The 17559-nt window shown below is 42.5% G+C and overlaps 1 protein-coding gene across 3 annotated transcripts in view; it reads right to left on the reverse strand.

Annotated features, from left to right (window-relative positions):
* LOC122815837 (death-associated protein kinase 1-like) overlaps positions 1-17559 on the reverse strand; it is a 913045-nt gene that overhangs the window by 441262 nt on the left and 454224 nt on the right. For all 3 annotated transcript variants that reach the window (XM_044088647.1, XM_044088646.1, XM_044088648.1), the window contains one exon: positions 7570-7668. In XM_044088647.1, coding sequence (XP_043944582.1) covers positions 7570-7668 — 99 coding nt within the window. The remainder of the gene's footprint in view (positions 1-7569; positions 7669-17559) is intronic.

Here is a 17559-nt window from a genome sequence, read left to right on the forward strand (position 1 = left end):
TTAAAAAAAAAAATCAATAAAAAATTTACTTTGTTATAAGTGACTTCTGGACACAAGAAAAAGGAAGGGGAAAATATAGCAATGTGGTTTGTATGTACAAAGACAAATCCAGGGACACTGCAAAAGTTTTTTTTGCAAACCAACTAGTGGAGTAAAAACATATGAAGGCAAACACTGCATACCAACACACTTTGCACATGTAAATCTCAATTTTTAACAAGATGGAAGCATGAAGTGATACCTTAACACTTAAATTAATAAAGATCTAAACTGGTTAATAGTATAAATGTTTTATTCTTTAGCTCCTTGGTGCAAGACCTTACTGGATGTGATTGCAGTCAAGTAAGGCCATGGCTATAGTGCAGCAAATAAATGTCCCCTCTAACAAAGGAAATGCTAGAGCAAAGATTAAATTACATCAGTCAAGCACCCTTCTGAGATCTGCCAATCAATGGAATTACCAGGTCAAATTACCCTCAGGACTTTGACAGCTAGGGAAGCCAAGTGTTATGGGGGAGGGGAGAAGTAAATGGACTGGAAGTCATTGTCTCACAAATTAGTGCCATTTAAACTAAATTAGAAAAAAAGGCAACAGTAAACAGCACTTTGAGTGTGTTTTGTGGCATTTGCACTGTTTCTGTTTTAAGTAGTCATCCAGCAGCAGGGAATGTTACTTACACTGTTCTATTTTACTCAGTACTTTGTACGCATGCAACATCTATGAAATGACAGGAACTTTAGGCAAACGGAGGCCTGCATGATGTAACATTTTTGAGCCAAACAATGATTTCTGGGATACTGGATGGCAACCTGATTTACCCAAACCACGTCAATATGCCAGCCTCCAGGTGGTCAGTCTGGAATTACATATAAAAATATTTAAAATCCTGTAAATAATCCCAGAGTGCTGTTAAAGTGTAGGAAACATCATGCCATGATGTTTTAAACATGTTTTTTTGAGTCTGTGGGTGCGGTACACGAGTGCATGGATCGTGCTATCCCAAACAGAACCAAGACGCTATCCTCCAAAAAAAGGAAACCAATCTGGTGGTCCCCTGCCATAAACAAACTCTACAACAGAAGGAAGAAACTGTTGCAAAAGAGAGTAAAATCCCATGAGTGGAGGAGCTCAGTCAGTCTCAGTAAGAAGCTGAGATCCCTTATAAGATCTTCCAAAGCTAGCTATGAAAACAAAATCGCCACTGATTCTAAGGATAACCACAAAGCATTCTATAGCTATGTCAAGAATCTCAATGGCAACACCCAGATCTGCTCTGAGTTACAGCACAATGACATGAAAATTACAGAACCAACTGATATTGCCAACATCCTGGCAGATAGGTTCAGTGCTAACTTTACCCCCCCCCCCCTCACCCCTAAAGGGCCCATATCTATACAGGAAGAATGCAGAATCCCTGTAATCACATCTATGCAGGTAAAAGCTGCACTCTCTAAAACCAAATATACAGCATCCATGGGACCGGACAACATCCCAGCCTGCGTTTTACATGAACTTCAGAATGAACTGGCTCCCCACCTAAGCACCATGTATGTGGCCATTCGTGCGGAGAACACCTTCTTGCCCTCCGCCGATATGGACTCCAGGGGCAACTCAGCGACTTCGTTAACCAGGTCACGCTGCATTTAGATGACATGTGCCATATACTTCAGTGCCATTATGGTAAAGGTTGCTGAAGCATACACCCGCTTCCCCAAACAGTCCACAGTCCTTGACTCCCACTCAGGAGGATGGACCGTAGAGTTCTCCTGTACAAGCTCTTTCTTTGTGGCTGCTAGCACCATCATAGTGTCTACTGGGGATCCCTTACTCCAGCTAGTCCTGTCTGGTAGGGGACTGAGTATTTTATCTGGATGCTTGGGAATAGGCTCCACGGTGTCCAGTTCCTTCCATGCCAGAGATGTTATTAGGTCCACAAGTGGGTCCGCAGGAGGGGACACCCAGGAGGTAGATGGGCCCATGCTGAATTCCTCTAGGAACACAGACTCATCCAGGGTTTATTTTTGTCCGGACCACCCTCCACTTTAGCGAAGTAGTTCCATGATGTCTCCAAAGGAGACATCTTTGGGGGGTGACCTGGGGGAACCTTCTCCTTCCTCCAAGTCGGTGTCATCAGTGAGAGACTCTGGAGAGGAGTCCAGGTGCCTCCTTTTGCATGTCCACTTGCGAGGAGCCTCCTCAGTGGGACTCTCTGTGGGAGACTAGCAAACTTCTTGTTGCTCTTGAATGGGAGTTCCCTGAGGCACAGTGAGGACGGGCTGTCCCTGAGATGACAGGAAGGTCGGGGCCGAACTCAGAGCCAAGGGAGTCAGGGTGGAATCCAAGGACGAGATGGTCAGGCGTCTCGATGCACTCAAGAGAGCCTTTTCCACCACGTCAAATGCCGAGGGGTAGCACACTTCCTGAGAAACAAGCAAAGGAGCCCCCTCCCATCTGATCCAACGGGGGAGTTGGAGCTGAGACTGCAGGAGCAGAGACACCAAGGGGGAGACTGCGCTCCGAAAGGCTCAGAGCTGACACTGCCCCCTCAGATCCGATTCAGTCGGATCCGACACACTCAAGGCAATGGCTGGCGTTGAGGTACAAGGTACCATCAGCACCAACCCCCCGACCCCGAGGGTCTTCGGATCCAAAGACTCGAAAAACGACAGTTGGATCGGAGAAGGAGTTATGGGGGTGAAGAAAGGCTGCAAGCTCCCCGCTCCAGAGGGGGATGGGGCTGGCAAGACTTCCATCTGGATCTGGGTGCGGATGAACTATTGCATCATCCTATCTCTCCCTTGCTAAGACTATGGGTTGACCTTGATGAAGAAGCCACAGACACTGGCCCGGAGTGCTGATGAGGGGAACCTCTAGATAGGGGCCTAGATACCTCCGGCTCTTGAGAGAACCTGGGCAATCGGAGCCAAGGAGTACTGGGCCTAGGAGGGGTCTTAGATTTGGCAGGAGGCCCCGCCAGTGCCTAGTGGTCTGGGGACCACTTCCTAGATTTGTCTTTTTTTTTTTTCCCGCCTTCGCCAGGCCTCATGGCAAGAGTTGGAGTCCCAGAGGCCTGGGAAGGAGAGGAAGCAGAAGCAGCTGAAGTAGAGGCCGCCAACGCCGTGGTTATGGGGAATGCCATCCCCGAAGAAGGGAGCAGGGCTTTCATCACCAGCTTGGCCCTCCTGTCCTTAATGGCCCGCAGGTTAAAACCCGCACAAATAGGACAGGAGGTAAGCAAATGGGCTGCTCCCAAACACACTACGCACAGAGTGTGGCCATCGGCTGGGGAGAGCTTATGGCCAACACTCTGTTGTTGTTACTGTTGTTTGTTTTTCGGCTCTTCCAGTTAGAGGTCGCCACAGTGGAACTACAGTCCGCTAATGATTGGCAGTTGGTTTTTATGGTGTCAAGTTGCCAGCCCGACACCCAGCCTTCAACGTATGTCTTTCAAATGCCCACTCGACCACAGGGAGGACATGCAGACTCCATACAAAAGGCACTCCCAACCCAAGCCGAGAATCGAACGGGAGAACCTCTTGCTGTAAGGCAACAACGCTACTGCTGCACCACTGCGACAGTCCGTCCATTTCCTAAATACTGGCTTGGGGGTCTCAGCCATATTAGGAATAATAATAACCACAACTAGCACCCGCAGATACTCAAACACCCACAAAAAGGAGAGGGGGGCCAAAGGGAGACTATACTAATTACAACAACTTTTTTTTTTTTATATCCGATGGACTAACACGGTATGAGAGATTAAAAGAGGATGGGAAAGAAAATTACCCTAGACTGCCCAAAAAGCAGTCACTTACCCAAAATACAGCCTAGAGTTCTGCCACCACAATGCGTAGCTTTTCAGCTGCAAACGAGATCTGAGGGAAGGAAGGAAACAGGAGAGCATTATGGGTAAGGGGAGGAGCTTGGAGTTCAGATCAGATGCTACTGATGCAGCCGTCTCGGATTCGATTTGGATCAAAATATCCACAGGTTGAAGACCAAATTATGTCAACTACTTCAGATGGAAGGTTGTTAATGAATATGTTGAAAAGGGGGGACCAAGTAGTAAGCCTTGAGGGACTCCAATGGATACAGAAAGACAGATGGATTTACACCGTTACCATTTTACACTCTAGGGTCCTTTAGTGACATGTGTTAAACTATTCTAGAGATGACAGAGAGAGAGAGAGACCACGGGATGTGAGCTGGCGGAGTAGTTTTGAGTGACAGACTAACAAAAGCTTTTGATAAGTCACTGGAGATTAATAACACAAGGTAAGTTTGTTTTTGCATTTTTGAATTGTGTTAAGGAAAAAAGAAAAGAAGTGTCAGTCCTGTGGGATGGGCAAAATCCATGGTGGAATGGGGAGAAAAGATTGTTGTTTATAAGACAGGTTAGTAGTTGAGAGCAAATGCATCTCTCAGGGATTTCAGACAAGTAAAGAGTATGACAATGGATCTAAAGTTGGAGATTAGCAGAGGTGCCACTTTTGCAGAGTGGCAGGATACAGTATTGTTTCCATGAGGTAGGGGAAACAGGGATTCTTGCATAGCTCTGTTTATAATAATAGAGACATGGTAGGTAATAGTGTCAGCAGCTAGTTTGAGGTATTCTGCAGGGAAATTGTCTGAGGCTAGGATGGCTGATTTTGCTTTAGTGAGATATTGCTTCCTTGAGGAACAGGCTGGATAACAGAGTTGCTGGTAGATGAAGATTTGGCTGGTGGGACTCATTTAGGGCTGTGTTAAGTTAATGTTGTAGCTGTATTGATGAAATGGGTAGTAAAGATGCAGGCTATGATGAAGTTGGTTTCAATTAGTAGGGGGATGGACATATAGTCAGAGATTACTTTAGCTTTTTTTATATTCTGCAAGTTTTAACACGACTGGTAATATGCAAGAGTTCTGTTGGCTTGCCAGGTACTCCATTCTTTATCTCTGCACCTCATTAATTCTTTGGTTATATGTGTTAGCCAAGGAGTAGGATTAGATTTAACTATTTTCTTACTGAGTGGGGCTTGTTGATTTGGGATGTTTAGAAAGATGTAATAGAAACGATGTATGGCATTGTCTAAGGTGGATGTTTTAATATGCTCCAGTTATAGTGTTTATGGTTATTAATATCTTTACTAAATTTAAATAGATTCCTAATGAAGTTGAATAAACTGGGTTTGGAATATTTTGGGGTGTGTGGATGGCATATATGAAATGGTAGTCACTAAGAAAGGCAGAATTCCAGATTTGGTTAGTTTGTCTTGGTTAGTGGTTAAGATCCAGTCTAGAATCGTTTCTTTACCTGTGGTTTTGCTGAACTTAGCAGGTGCATTGACTAGTTTGAAACTGTAAGGGTGACAGCAAGAGAAGAAGGAAGTGTTCTGCCTGGATGTGTAAGACAAATGGCCCCATGTCACCGAGAATGATGGTTTCACAGGGAAATAGTCTTCATCCTGGCTACCCTGGCAGTTTACACATACTTTATATAAACCTGGCTATGGAGAAGGTTTATACACACTTTGTTTAGTTACAAGGAAGACATAGTACATACAGTAATAGGTTTACTATCAAAAGGCCGATCAGACTTTGTTCGATTCACGTTTGTCTGAATGCCCAATTTGACAGTATGAAAAGAACGAAAAAAAAATGTTGAATGCACAACAGCGAATGCACTACAGCATTCGCTGTTGTGAATTTCATTTTAATGCAGATTGCACTACAGTGGGGCTCAAGAAATGTATCCTTTCCCTCACTGTAGTGCAAGCTCGGAGTGTGTATATAAGCAGCAGGGGGTGTGGGGGGTGCAGGGGGGCTTGCCCCCCATGGAAAAATGTTTTTTGCTGTGTTTTGCAGGACACTACACCTTGTGGAAGTGTGGCAAATGTTCGAAACATGTCAAATTCAACATTCTCCCCTTCCACGTTCGATATATTTTGGAGTCGTTCTTTTTTTTTTTTCACTTCTTTGGTTCAGGAATGCAATAACTTGCACAAGGTGCAATCGCACAAATGATAGTAAACCCAGTAATATACCACTTTTAATGCCTGTAAGCAATAATTGCTGTCTTTATCCTATTTACTTTTGGCTTAATGGGTACAGTTTATCATTAGATAGTAACATTTAGGAACATTGCAATATGTATAAATGAATAGTAACTGCACTTCAGCTAACATGCACAACATTCAGCAAACAATTACTAATTATGCCTCGGTTAACTATTCAAAGTTTCAATGTACAACATACTTTAAACAGAATCATATCTGGTGAAAATATATGAAAGGGCACATGATGTTTTTGTACTTTGTATATAGAATCTCAATTTATTGTTGACAACAGCATGCTTTTATTTTATTCACTTACTTTATTGTACTTCTACAGTCTCATCAATAAAACTGTATATATTTACATATTTTAGTGTACTTTTATATGTCTGTGTATATCAATTATTTGTTGCACCTGGCTTTCTGGCTTGCATCATTGCTAAAAAGGGTCACTGGACTAGTTCACTTGCCCGGTTAACAAATGAAAAATAAATAAATTTAAAATAAAAAAATGAATAGTAACATAATGTACAGCTGTGTAAAATATGAAAAAGGAGAGTCAGTATCTAACATAATAAAAACTAAAGCACAAAAAAGGAAGATGGAGGCTTCCACTGACATGACCTACTCTGAAAGTCCTCCATGTTAGCTCATTCTGTCTGAGCATTCTGACAGGAATATGTACAAACTACAATAACCCACATGGGGAACTAGTGCAATTCCATACTGAAAAGAAACTCAGCCAATTGAGTTGAGTGAATGGGTACAAAACTACTGTTAAACAGCACTTGCAGCACTCACAGATGTCCAATGGATCACTGAAAGCTGTGCACCTTGAAACCAGTAGTGTGAATGGCGGATACAACACCAGCCAAAAACCTAGGTGCTTAAGTTAGGGAAGGAATGCAATTATAACCTGAAAATACAGCAATATTTGTTTCTTTACCCATGGCATGTCCTGTCATACTGTTTCTTGTTGAGCTCCCATTGTTTACCTCAGCGAGTATTAATGCTCATTTCCAGCTGTCCATAACCCCTTCTAATCTTGTCTTCTTACCCCAAAGTTGTTGCATATAAAAATATACCCATGTAAGCTGCTTTTATTAAATCAGAGCAAATGTCTTGAGCAAACAAGAGGTTCATCAAACCAACACAGGTCCTAAACACAAATAATTCTGCAGGAAGAGTCATATATACTAACACAAAATGCCCTAGTCTACCAGTACCTTGGTGTGTAATCAGTTTTCCGTCCTACAGACTCCATAACCACAAGCAGTACTCAATTAGTGTACTGAAAGAGGATGTAACATTTCTTCAAGAGTAAGAAACTTCTTCCATAATACTTATTCCCTGTTCTCCTCTAAGGACAGCTGCCAACAGTCAACATTCCCTGCAAATCCATCATACTACAAAAGTACTGGTCTGTATTACCATGCCAACAAAAGAGTTTTAATTTTATTTATTAATTTATTTATATGTATTATAGCTACTAAGGACATTCTAAATAAAAACATTCAAATAAAATGCACTTACACTGTTTTGTACATCTGGATCAGCACCCTTTTCAAGTAGATACCTCACAGCTTCAATGTTTCCACCTGGAACAGCTTCATGCAGAAGTGAGGGGCCATTCTGTGGAAAGAAAAGAGTTACAGTCCATCTTTTAAGCATTGTTTCTGAAGAGCATAAATACTATTAATCTCTTAAACCAATCATTTGGTAAGAAAAAAAAAGAAAGTCCCCCAAGCTTTGTTATGTTCTCTTCATCAATTTATTCCAATAACAAGTAAAAACATACCATAAAACAAGGCTCCGTTTATCAGTGATGTTGCTTTTAAGTCCAAGAAAGTTATTGTAAACACAAAACCACCAAAGATCTTTGAAAAGGTCTCTGAAGCAGAGAAACGAAAGCACTAGGATTTAAACTTTTTTTGGTTACTGACGCTTTGCTTTTACAAGAATTGCTTTATACTTTGGATAAACTGCACTACAGGTATTTTTCACCTGCTTTTAAAAGAACTGCTCTGGTGTTTTTAAGAAACAGTAACACTGGCTACTTTGGATTACTGGTGGTTTTGTGTTTACAAGAACCTTCTTGGACTTAAAAGCAACATCACTGATCAACGGAACCTTGTTTTATGATCAACGGAGCCCTGGGATGAAAAGAAACAAAAAGCTTATCAGATTTCCTGATAGCCTTAGTTTTAGCCAAATAAAATCTGAGTTGTCTATGAACATAGAAGCAAAAAAACAGGAAAAAATATTCAGCAAGAAAACGACCACTTCCAAATGAACCACCACACTTTATTCACATTAAGCGCTTTCCCCTCCAGTACAGAGGCTTCATCAGAACAATTTACTACACACACCCAGCCATTTAAATACCCACCCCCAATTAACCAGAGATAAATCCATAAAAAACATTTTGGAAGGTATAAAACATGAAGTAACAACTAATAGAAGGACTGGTAATTACAAATGTAATACTTGTACGTTTTGTCCATACATACTGGAAACTAAGGGCAAATGCAGGCTGAATGGTAAAGCCAGCAACATCAAAGGGCATTACAATTGTAACAGTAATAATGTGATTTACATGGCCAAGTGTGAGAATTGCCCCATATTTCATAGAGGCAAAACAAGTAGAAAATTTAAACTTGGGATTGGTAAACACTTAAGACACTGTAGAATTACAAGTGCTCTTTATAGTCATATAAAAGATAACCCAGGTCATGGGTTTAAATTTCTAGTTGTACAACAGTTGGTTAAGGATGAGCAGGGAAGTATCCTAGACGTCCATTTGGATGTGCTGGAACTGAAGTGACAATTGTTATTCAATGCCACTCAGTATCCAGGCATCAATGAGACGATTAGTATTGCTAGTATTCTTAAACTTGGCTACTTTTCGGGTTGACATTTTTTATTAACATGTGCAACACTATTTTAGAATTGTTTGTTTTTATTTTTAAAAAGTTGTCACAATTTGTACCAATGTATATAAATATTTTACATTTTAGGTAATTATTTAAATTATTTAAGGTGAATTTATATATATATTTTTATGCTTTTTTTGTGACAATGTGGATGATTTTATTGGTACATATATTTTTAAATGTGAATTAAAAGTGAATTGGTTAATTGGGGGTGGGTATTTAAATGGCTGGGTGTGTGTAGTAAATTGTTCTGATGAAGCCTCTGTACTGGAGGGGAAAGCGCTTAATGTGAATAAAGTGTGGTGGTTCATTTGGAAGTGGTCGTCTTCTTGCTGGATATTTTTTCCTTGTGGAGAAGGACAAAAAGGTGGGCAAATGAATAGATTGTTAACAAACAACTCATTCACAACCTTGGGAGTAAAGGAAGGATTAGTATGCAAAGCAACCCTGTTCTTATGTAAAATCAGAAGAGGTGGGGAAGCCATTAAGGCTTGAAGCTCAGATACCCTTCTGGCAGAAGTCAAAGTTACTAACAGAACAGTTTTCAAAGTACAGTGTTGCAAGGAAGATGTAGCTGCAGGCTCAAACAGAGCCACAGTCAGCTTCTCTAAAGCAAAGTTCAAATCTCAAGGAGGAGGAACAGGTTTCCTGGGAGGTCTAATGTGAAGGATGCCTTTAAGAAAGAGTTTAACCTCTAATCTAGAAGCCAAAGGGGGAGAAAAAGGCAGACAAACTTTCACAGAGGAGTAAGCCAAACCATCACTGAGCAACAAACTCATCCAAGTATGAAAGAACCAATGGAACATTCAAAGACAGTGGATCCAGATTGTGTGAATGACACCAAATTAGATAAGCTAAGCCATCACTGAGCAGCGAGCTCGCCAAAGTATGAAAGAACCAATGGAACATTCACAGACAGTGGATCCAGGTTTTGCGAATGACACCAAATTAGATAAGCATGAGTTCTTAGTACTGGGTTTTCTGGCCTCCTGTAGTACCCTAAGCACATCCTCAGGAAAAAGGTGTCTGAAAGGAATCAGAAGCCTATCACCAACAGAGTCACATGCAGAATTGACAGATGTGAATGGATAAGAGATCCTTTGTCCTGTGTGAGAAGGTCTACCCTGTGAGGTAACTTGTGATGATTGCCCTTGGCTAAATGCAGAAGACTGAGGAAAGTACAGTTGTGTACACTTACCATAAATGTAGATGTTTGAGTGTATTCACTGTTGCAGTCATCACATTTGAGTTATCCCTGCCAGGGTAGCCCTTGGCCGCCCCGAATACCAGAGGCTTAGTATTTCTGCATCCGTTGCTGTTGCTTGAGGACTGATGTCAGGTCGTCAGTAGTATAATGTGAGGCAGCCAACACTGTTACATCAGTTTTTCTTGCCCTAACCTGTCAGGAGCCCTCAAAGTAGGAGGCCAGGTTCTGGTGGAAAAACCCCACCAGTGGAAAATAAATACCAATATGTCCCTTGTAAGGAAAGAAAGAGAATAAAGGAGGATGGAGGGAGGGAAACCAGGACTGCAACAGTGAATACACTCGAACATCTACATTTATGGAAAGTGTACACAACTGTACTATGTTCTTCATGTTTCACTGTTGCAGTCATCACATTTGGGTACATTCCCAAAGCTGAGGAAATGGGTGGAGGCAGTCAAGGAAACTAGGGACTTGGCTAGGATGCCCTGCAAGACTGCAGAGGCAAACCCTGCCCTGGATTTGGAGAAGACAGGCAGGTGGTAATGCTTGGTAAAAGTCTGAACAGATGTCCAGGTGGCAGCCTCAAGATATCCCTGGTGGGGACTCCTCTTAGGAAAGCTGCAGAGGTGAAGGCTACTCTAGTGGAGTGTGTGGGGAGGCTTTCCATGCTGTTTGTAGCAGAAATGGATGCAGTGTGCCATCACTTGGAAATGGGTTGCTTGGAGATGGCTTTGCCTTCTGCCCCTGTAGCAAAGTTAACCAGCAATTTATCACACTTTCTGAAGAATTTAGTCCTGTCCAGATAGAATCTGAGCTGTCTGTGCACATCTAGAGAGTGAAGAATCCTTTCCCCTTGTTCTGGGGATTAGTAAAGAAGGTGGGCAAATGAATGGATTGGTTGAGAGCCACACTGGACACCACCGTGGGCATGAAGGATGGATTAGTTCTGAGGGATACCCTGTCTGCATGGAAAATGATGAAGGGTTCCACAGCCATGAGTGCTTGCAGCTCAATGAGTGCTTGCAGCTCAGAGACTCTTCTGGCTGAAGTGATGGCCAGAAGGAAAGCTGTCTTCCAGGAGAGAAATTTTAGCTCTGCAGAAGAAGCTGGTTCGAAAGGGGGCAGGGTAAGTTTTTCCAAGATGAAGTTAAGGTCCTAAGCTGGCATTGTTGCCCTTCTGGGGGGCCTCAAGTTGCTAGCCCCTCTGAGGAACTGTTTGATCAAAGGGTGTGAGAAAAGGGGCTGCTCAGTGGGAAAATGAGCAGAAAATAGCAGAGGCATGAATTTTTATAGAGGAGAAAGAGACCACTGTGTAGTAGGTCAGCTAAGTAATCCAGGATGGAGAGTTGTGCCGTACTGGCTCCCTTAGCCTGGATCCAGGTGCAGAACCTTTTCCATTTATCTGCATAAGATTTTCTGGTGCTAGGACGTCTGGCCTCATGGACAACATCCATAACCTGTTTACTTAGAATGGCAGATTGGTTCGGGGTTAGGGAATAAGCCAAGCTGCCAAACTGAGTGTCTGCAATTTGGGATGCATGAATTCCCCTTCCCTCTGGGTCAGGAAGTATGGAATCTGAGGAAGATGCCATGGAGGCATTGGGGACAGGCTGCGCAGCAAGGGGTACCAGGGTTGTCGGGGCCAGTCTGGAGCTATAAGAATGGTCCTTGGTTTTTCCTCCCTTATTTTGAGCAGTACCCTTGGGATGAGAGGTAGGGGAGGAAAGGCACAGACCAATAGATTGACCCAGGGGAAGGACAGGGCATCTACTTTCCAAGACATGCAGTGATGCTCCCTGGTGCAGAATTTTCTGAGCTGATGGCTGGTGTGGGAGGCAAACAGGTCGACCTTCGAAGTTCCCCATTTCTGAGTTATTAGGGTGAAGGTACTACTGTTGAGTTGCCACTCGTGTGGGTCCAGAAGGTTTCTGCTTCATTGGTCTGTCAGAGAGTTGAGAAAGCCTGGTAGGAATTGTGTTAACAGGTGTAGTTGCATGGAAGAGCCTGTGAGCCAAAGGGTCACGGCCAACCTGCATAGAGGGTAGGAGTGAGTCCCTCCCTGCTTGTTGATGTACCACATTACAGTGGTGTTTGTCTGTTTTGATCAGGAGAACCCCTGGAGAGAGAAGGGGTTTGAAAGCTATCAAGGTGCGCTGCACAGCCATCATCTCTTTTTGACTGATGTGCAGAGGGATTTCCTGAGGGCTCCATTGGCCCTGTATGCACCTGCCATTCAGGTGTGCACCCCAAGAGTAGTCTGATGAGTCTGTGGTGAGGGTCTGGGCGATGTGAGGTGGGGAGAAGGGCAGTCCTTTGTTGTGGGAGCATGCTGTCGCCAACCAAAGAAATTCCTTTCTGAGGCAAGGAATTATAGGGAGAAGAGTTTCCAGGTCTTGATAGTGTTGACACCAAAGGCTCTTTAGGTACCACTGAAGTTTCCTCATGTGCAGTCTGGCACATGGAATGAGTATATATATATATGTATCCTCGCTTACCCCAGCATCCTCATCGGTATGGATGAACACCTTATTGAACATGCATAAATCACAGTTTTTGTGCGATGAAAAAAGATTTCCTCCTCAGTGGATGATCTTCAGAGTCAAATGGATCTCCTAAAGAAGATTTTTTCCAGTCAGAGGTTATTCCACCTATTGAGTCAACAGTCAAGTATTAAGTAATGCTAAATCCATCTCTCTTCCAATACAATATACTAATACTCATAACTCATAATGAGGTAATCAGATTATGTAGATTTGTCACCACTTATGGCAGGAATAGTGCCATTATTTAAATAAATATTATATATTTTAAATTCTTGAATTGTGATTATCCATTGGAGATCTATCTCGAACGATGTTATTTTTCCTAGCAAAACTTTAGGATTAGGGAATTTATTTTCACACTATAAAAACATAAAAAAACCAGGGTCATCAACTCAAAGAACACTACTGGAACTCAACATTCCATTATTTTATTGCATGATTCATTGCAGATTTTTAATTTTATAATTTTCATCTCTCTTCTTCTTTCTAGTACTACAAACATACAGTTTTTTTTTACAAGTTTACAGCAGACAGGATTTTATAGATCAGACTGGATTATTTATCTTTTTTTATTTGATATCATGTTTATTGTACAGTTTCCTAGTCAGGATCTCTGACCAGGATCTCTGACATTACAAACAGAATTAGAAACAGAAGATACACTAGACACACTAATAATCATTATCAACAATTCATACCAATACCATTCACAAATCCATATCATCATCATGATATCACAGTTAAAACAAAACAGGCAAAAATCATGATATCCCAAGAAAAAAAAAAAAAAGGTGGATCACTCATTACGTATATGTACTATTTTTTTATCAGGTTGCATTGCTTTTTTTTTTTTTTCAAGCTCAATTTAGGATACTGTGGCTGGTTTCAACACCAGAATCTTCTTATAACCTTTTTGTTTTTTTTTTATTTATTTTGGGCATTTACCCTTTATTGTATGTTTTTTTTATTATTTGTTTATTATCATTGATATACTGTGTCTCTTTGTCTCTTTTTATTTTTCAGATATGCATGCAGATCAGGCAAACTTTTTTTTTTTTTGTTTTTTGACTTCTGTATTTTTTTTTTTTTTTGCCTTTTTTGTATTTTGTTTTTTTTTTGTTTTTGTTGCATTTTTGATTTGACTTATCATGAAGTGATGTCATTTATAAGAACATTATATAGATAACTATAAGATGATGACTAAGTGCTTTACTGATGACATGCAAGATGAAAGCTGCGCTGCTGTTTCAGTGCTTAGTTTTATTTTTATTAAACTTTTTTTCCTTGGTGCTTTGGTTTTTTTTTTTTAACATGGAATGAGTAGTAAGCAAGATGCCATGAACCCCAGAGCTTGCAGGATCTTCCTTGTAGATAGCTGGGGCCTGGTGGCTAGTTGAGAGAAAGAGGTTGTCAGGAAAATTAGTTTCTCTGGTGTAAGGAATGCCATCTGGGATGTTGTGTCCAGGCTTGCTCTCCGGAAGATTATCCTTTGGGTGGGCACCTGTTTAGATTTCTTTTCACTGACTGTGTATCCTAGGGAGATTAGTAGTGTCTTTACAAAGGTCAGGTGCTTGAGCTGCTTTTCCTGGCTGTCTGCCTGAATAAGGCAGTCTAAGTATGGGTAAATTTGAATATTATTTTTTTCTGCAAAATGCAATGGCCGGAGCCAGACATTTTGTAAAAATTCTGGGAGCAGTAGATAAGCCAAAGGAAGTGCAGAGAACTGAAAGTGATGAGATCTTGCCCTGAAGTGGAGATATTTCCTGTATGATTCATTGATAGGAATGTGGAGGTAGGCCTCTTTTAGATCTAGGGTGGCTAGCCAAGTGTCCTTGGAGAGCATCGGTAGCAGCTGCTGGAGGGTGAGCATTTTGAATTTTGGGATCACCAGGAAGGTGTTTAAAATGGACAGATCAAGGATGGGGCACCAGATGCCCTCTTTTCTGGGCACCAGAAAAAGTCTGGAGTAGAAGCCTTGGCCTATCTGTTCTGCAGGAACGTGCTCTACTGCTCTCATAAAGAGAAGGGAAAGGATTTGATTTTGTGCCTCTGCCCACTGATTTGGTGGTAGATCTGGGAACCCTTTTGGGGTTGGAAGAGTACGGAAGAAGAATTTGTATCCCTGAAACACAATATTCAGAACCCATTGGTCCTTGGTTATGGTGGCCCAGGTGCTTGAGTAAAATTAGAGTTTTCCTCCTAAGGGTAAGTGAAGGTGGGCAGAGGGGGGAGGAGGTGAGTCATTGTGTGTTCTTACCATAAGGGGGTGGATTAGAACTCCCTGGTTTTGAAGTAGAGGTTGTCCACTGCTTAGATCTCTGCATTCCCTGGGGCTGCTGTCTGGGTGGTCTGTTTCCACTGGGCCTAGGCTGCCTGGGTTACTCGGAGCAGGAAAGGACCAGTGCTTGGAGGGACAATGCCTGCTGAAGCTAGGGGGCTAGACTTGTAAGAAATCCTTAACTGCTTGCATAGATTTTGCATTTTCTTCCATCTTTGTTAAGACCTCTTCTGCCTTTTTACCAAATAAGTTATCTTTTTGCAAGGGGGCATCCAACAATTTAGATTTAACATGGTGTGGCAGGGGTTGTTCCTTAAGTCATGTATGTCTTCTAATGACAGATACCGTGATTGCTGCCCTGCAAGAAGCTTCTAGGGCGTCAAAACCGCAGCGCACAGTGTGTTTAGCTACTTGGCTTGCAGAATGCATTAAGTCTTGCAAATCTTTAGACTCTGCCCAAGCAGGAAGGGAAGACATTTTTTGTTTAAGGAGTTCCAGGGTATGTTGCTGAAATGTCAGCATATGGAACTGACAATTTAGTGCCCTGATAGCCAGAGTAGCTGAAGTGTATACTTTTTTACCCCATCTGTCTAATGCTCGGGCATCCTTGTCTGAGGGTGTGGGATTCTTAGCAGAGGTTGCTTTTATCCCTTTTGGCCCTTGAGAAATGAACTCAGGGTCAGCTGTTGGATTTTTAAAAAGATATTTGTGTGAGTCAAGGACTATATAGTACCTGTCAAGTTTTCTGGGAGCAGGAGGTAGGGTGTCAGGAGTCAAGCTGGATTCAAGGAAAACATCATCCACAACATCCAGGACTGGGGGGATGGTCAAGGGTATATGTTGCAGAAGATCTAAGAACTCCCTGATTCTCTTTTTAGACTGAGGGTAGCCCTGACTCACCCACTGGAAATGCTCCCTTAAAGTATGCAGGGTTTCTCCAAAGGAAAAATCCTCTGGGGGAGAGGCTGAAGGAATGGAGTCCTCTGCATCAGAAACCTCATAAGTGGAGAGGGGTTGCATATCTTCATAGTCAGATGCATCAGATTAATCTGACTCTTGTTCAGACAAAACTACAGGGGACAGATCTCTCTTCCGTTTTGAGGGGGTAGCCTGGCTTCTCCTGATCAGCATGATAAGGTCTTCCGCCATTTTAAGCATTTCAGACTGAGGCAAGGTAGCAGGCACCTGGGTTTCTTGGGTGTGGTTCGAACCCTGGGCCTAAGAAACTCTATCGTTTTAGAAAGAACGGTAGTCGCGAAAGAAGACGTCAGTTTGCACTGAGATTCGGTAATGTGAAGGACTTCCTCGGAAGCTGGTGCCTGCTCAGCGGCTCCGGACCCATCCAAGGTAGACACAACCAGAGGATCCTTAGTCGAAGAAGAGTTTTGCAGCATACCAGATTCCGACAGGGTCTCGGTAGCGGCTTGCGAATCAACAGAAGTGGGCATCAGGGGCTGCAAAAGTGCCATGAGTACAGGAGGACTGATGACTAGCTTAATGAAAATGTCGTTGGTAGGTTTGGACCTGTCCGGTCTGTCTCTGTCTTTATCTTTACGTTTTTTCGGAAGATCTGCTGTCGGATGGCTTACCAAAGCCATATCGAAATTCAAAGACTGTAAACGAAAATATCTGGCTACAATAAGGGCTCAACGATGGATAGTTCTGGCATTGAACAAAGCACAGAAGCAACAACGGGGGATGTCGTGGTCTGGGCCTAAACAAGTGACACAGTAAAAGTATAAGTCACGGTGTGGTATTTGCTTTCCAGAGGCGAGACAATTGTTAACCTTTTCTGACATTGGTTAGTGCAAAAAAAAAAAAGGATCCCCAACAGGGTACTTAGCTTTAGAAGACTTAAATCTGGAGATGAAAACTCAGGTAGTGGCCGACCGGCACTCGTGCGAACTGCTTCTGCTTCGGGCTCCACGGCAAGAAAGACTGATGTAATGGTGTTGGCTGCCTTACTTTATACTACTGATGACCTAACGTCAGTCCTCAAGCGACAGCAACCGACGGAGAAATACTAAGCCTCTGGTATTCAGGCCAGCCGAGGGTTACCCTGGCAGGGATAACCCAAATGTGATGACTGCAACAGTGAAACACGAAGAACATCCAATGCTGTCTTGGCCAAAAGGGAGTCACCAGCAAGATGTTTGGTTTGTCCTGCTGAATCTTGAACAGGACTTTCTGAATGAGAGGAAAGGGGGGAAATACATAAAGAAACATCCCCCTCCAAGAAATGTATAGGTCATCCACCTTCCAAACAAGAGGCCCTGGGATACTGGCGCAAAAAAAGAGAAAGCGGTCTGTTCAGAGGGGAGGCAAATAGATCTACTTGAGGAGTACCCCACAGTGGACAATATCCAGAAACACATCCCTGTGAATCATCCATTCGTGGGATTGAGTTATGGACCTGCTCAGACTGTCTGCCACAGAATTCTGACTGGAGGAGATATAAACTGCCTGAAGAATCACCTTGTACTGAACTGCCAGTTCCCAAGCCATGAGAGTTAAAATGCACAGCAGGTACGGCTTTGTCCACCCCTGCCTGTTTACATACCT

This window comes from Protopterus annectens, chromosome 11.part0, assembly GCF_019279795.1.
Source record: "Protopterus annectens isolate FY-2018-M chromosome 11.part0, PAN1.0, whole genome shotgun sequence".
NCBI lineage: Eukaryota > Metazoa > Chordata > Ceratodontiformes > Protopteridae > Protopterus > Protopterus annectens.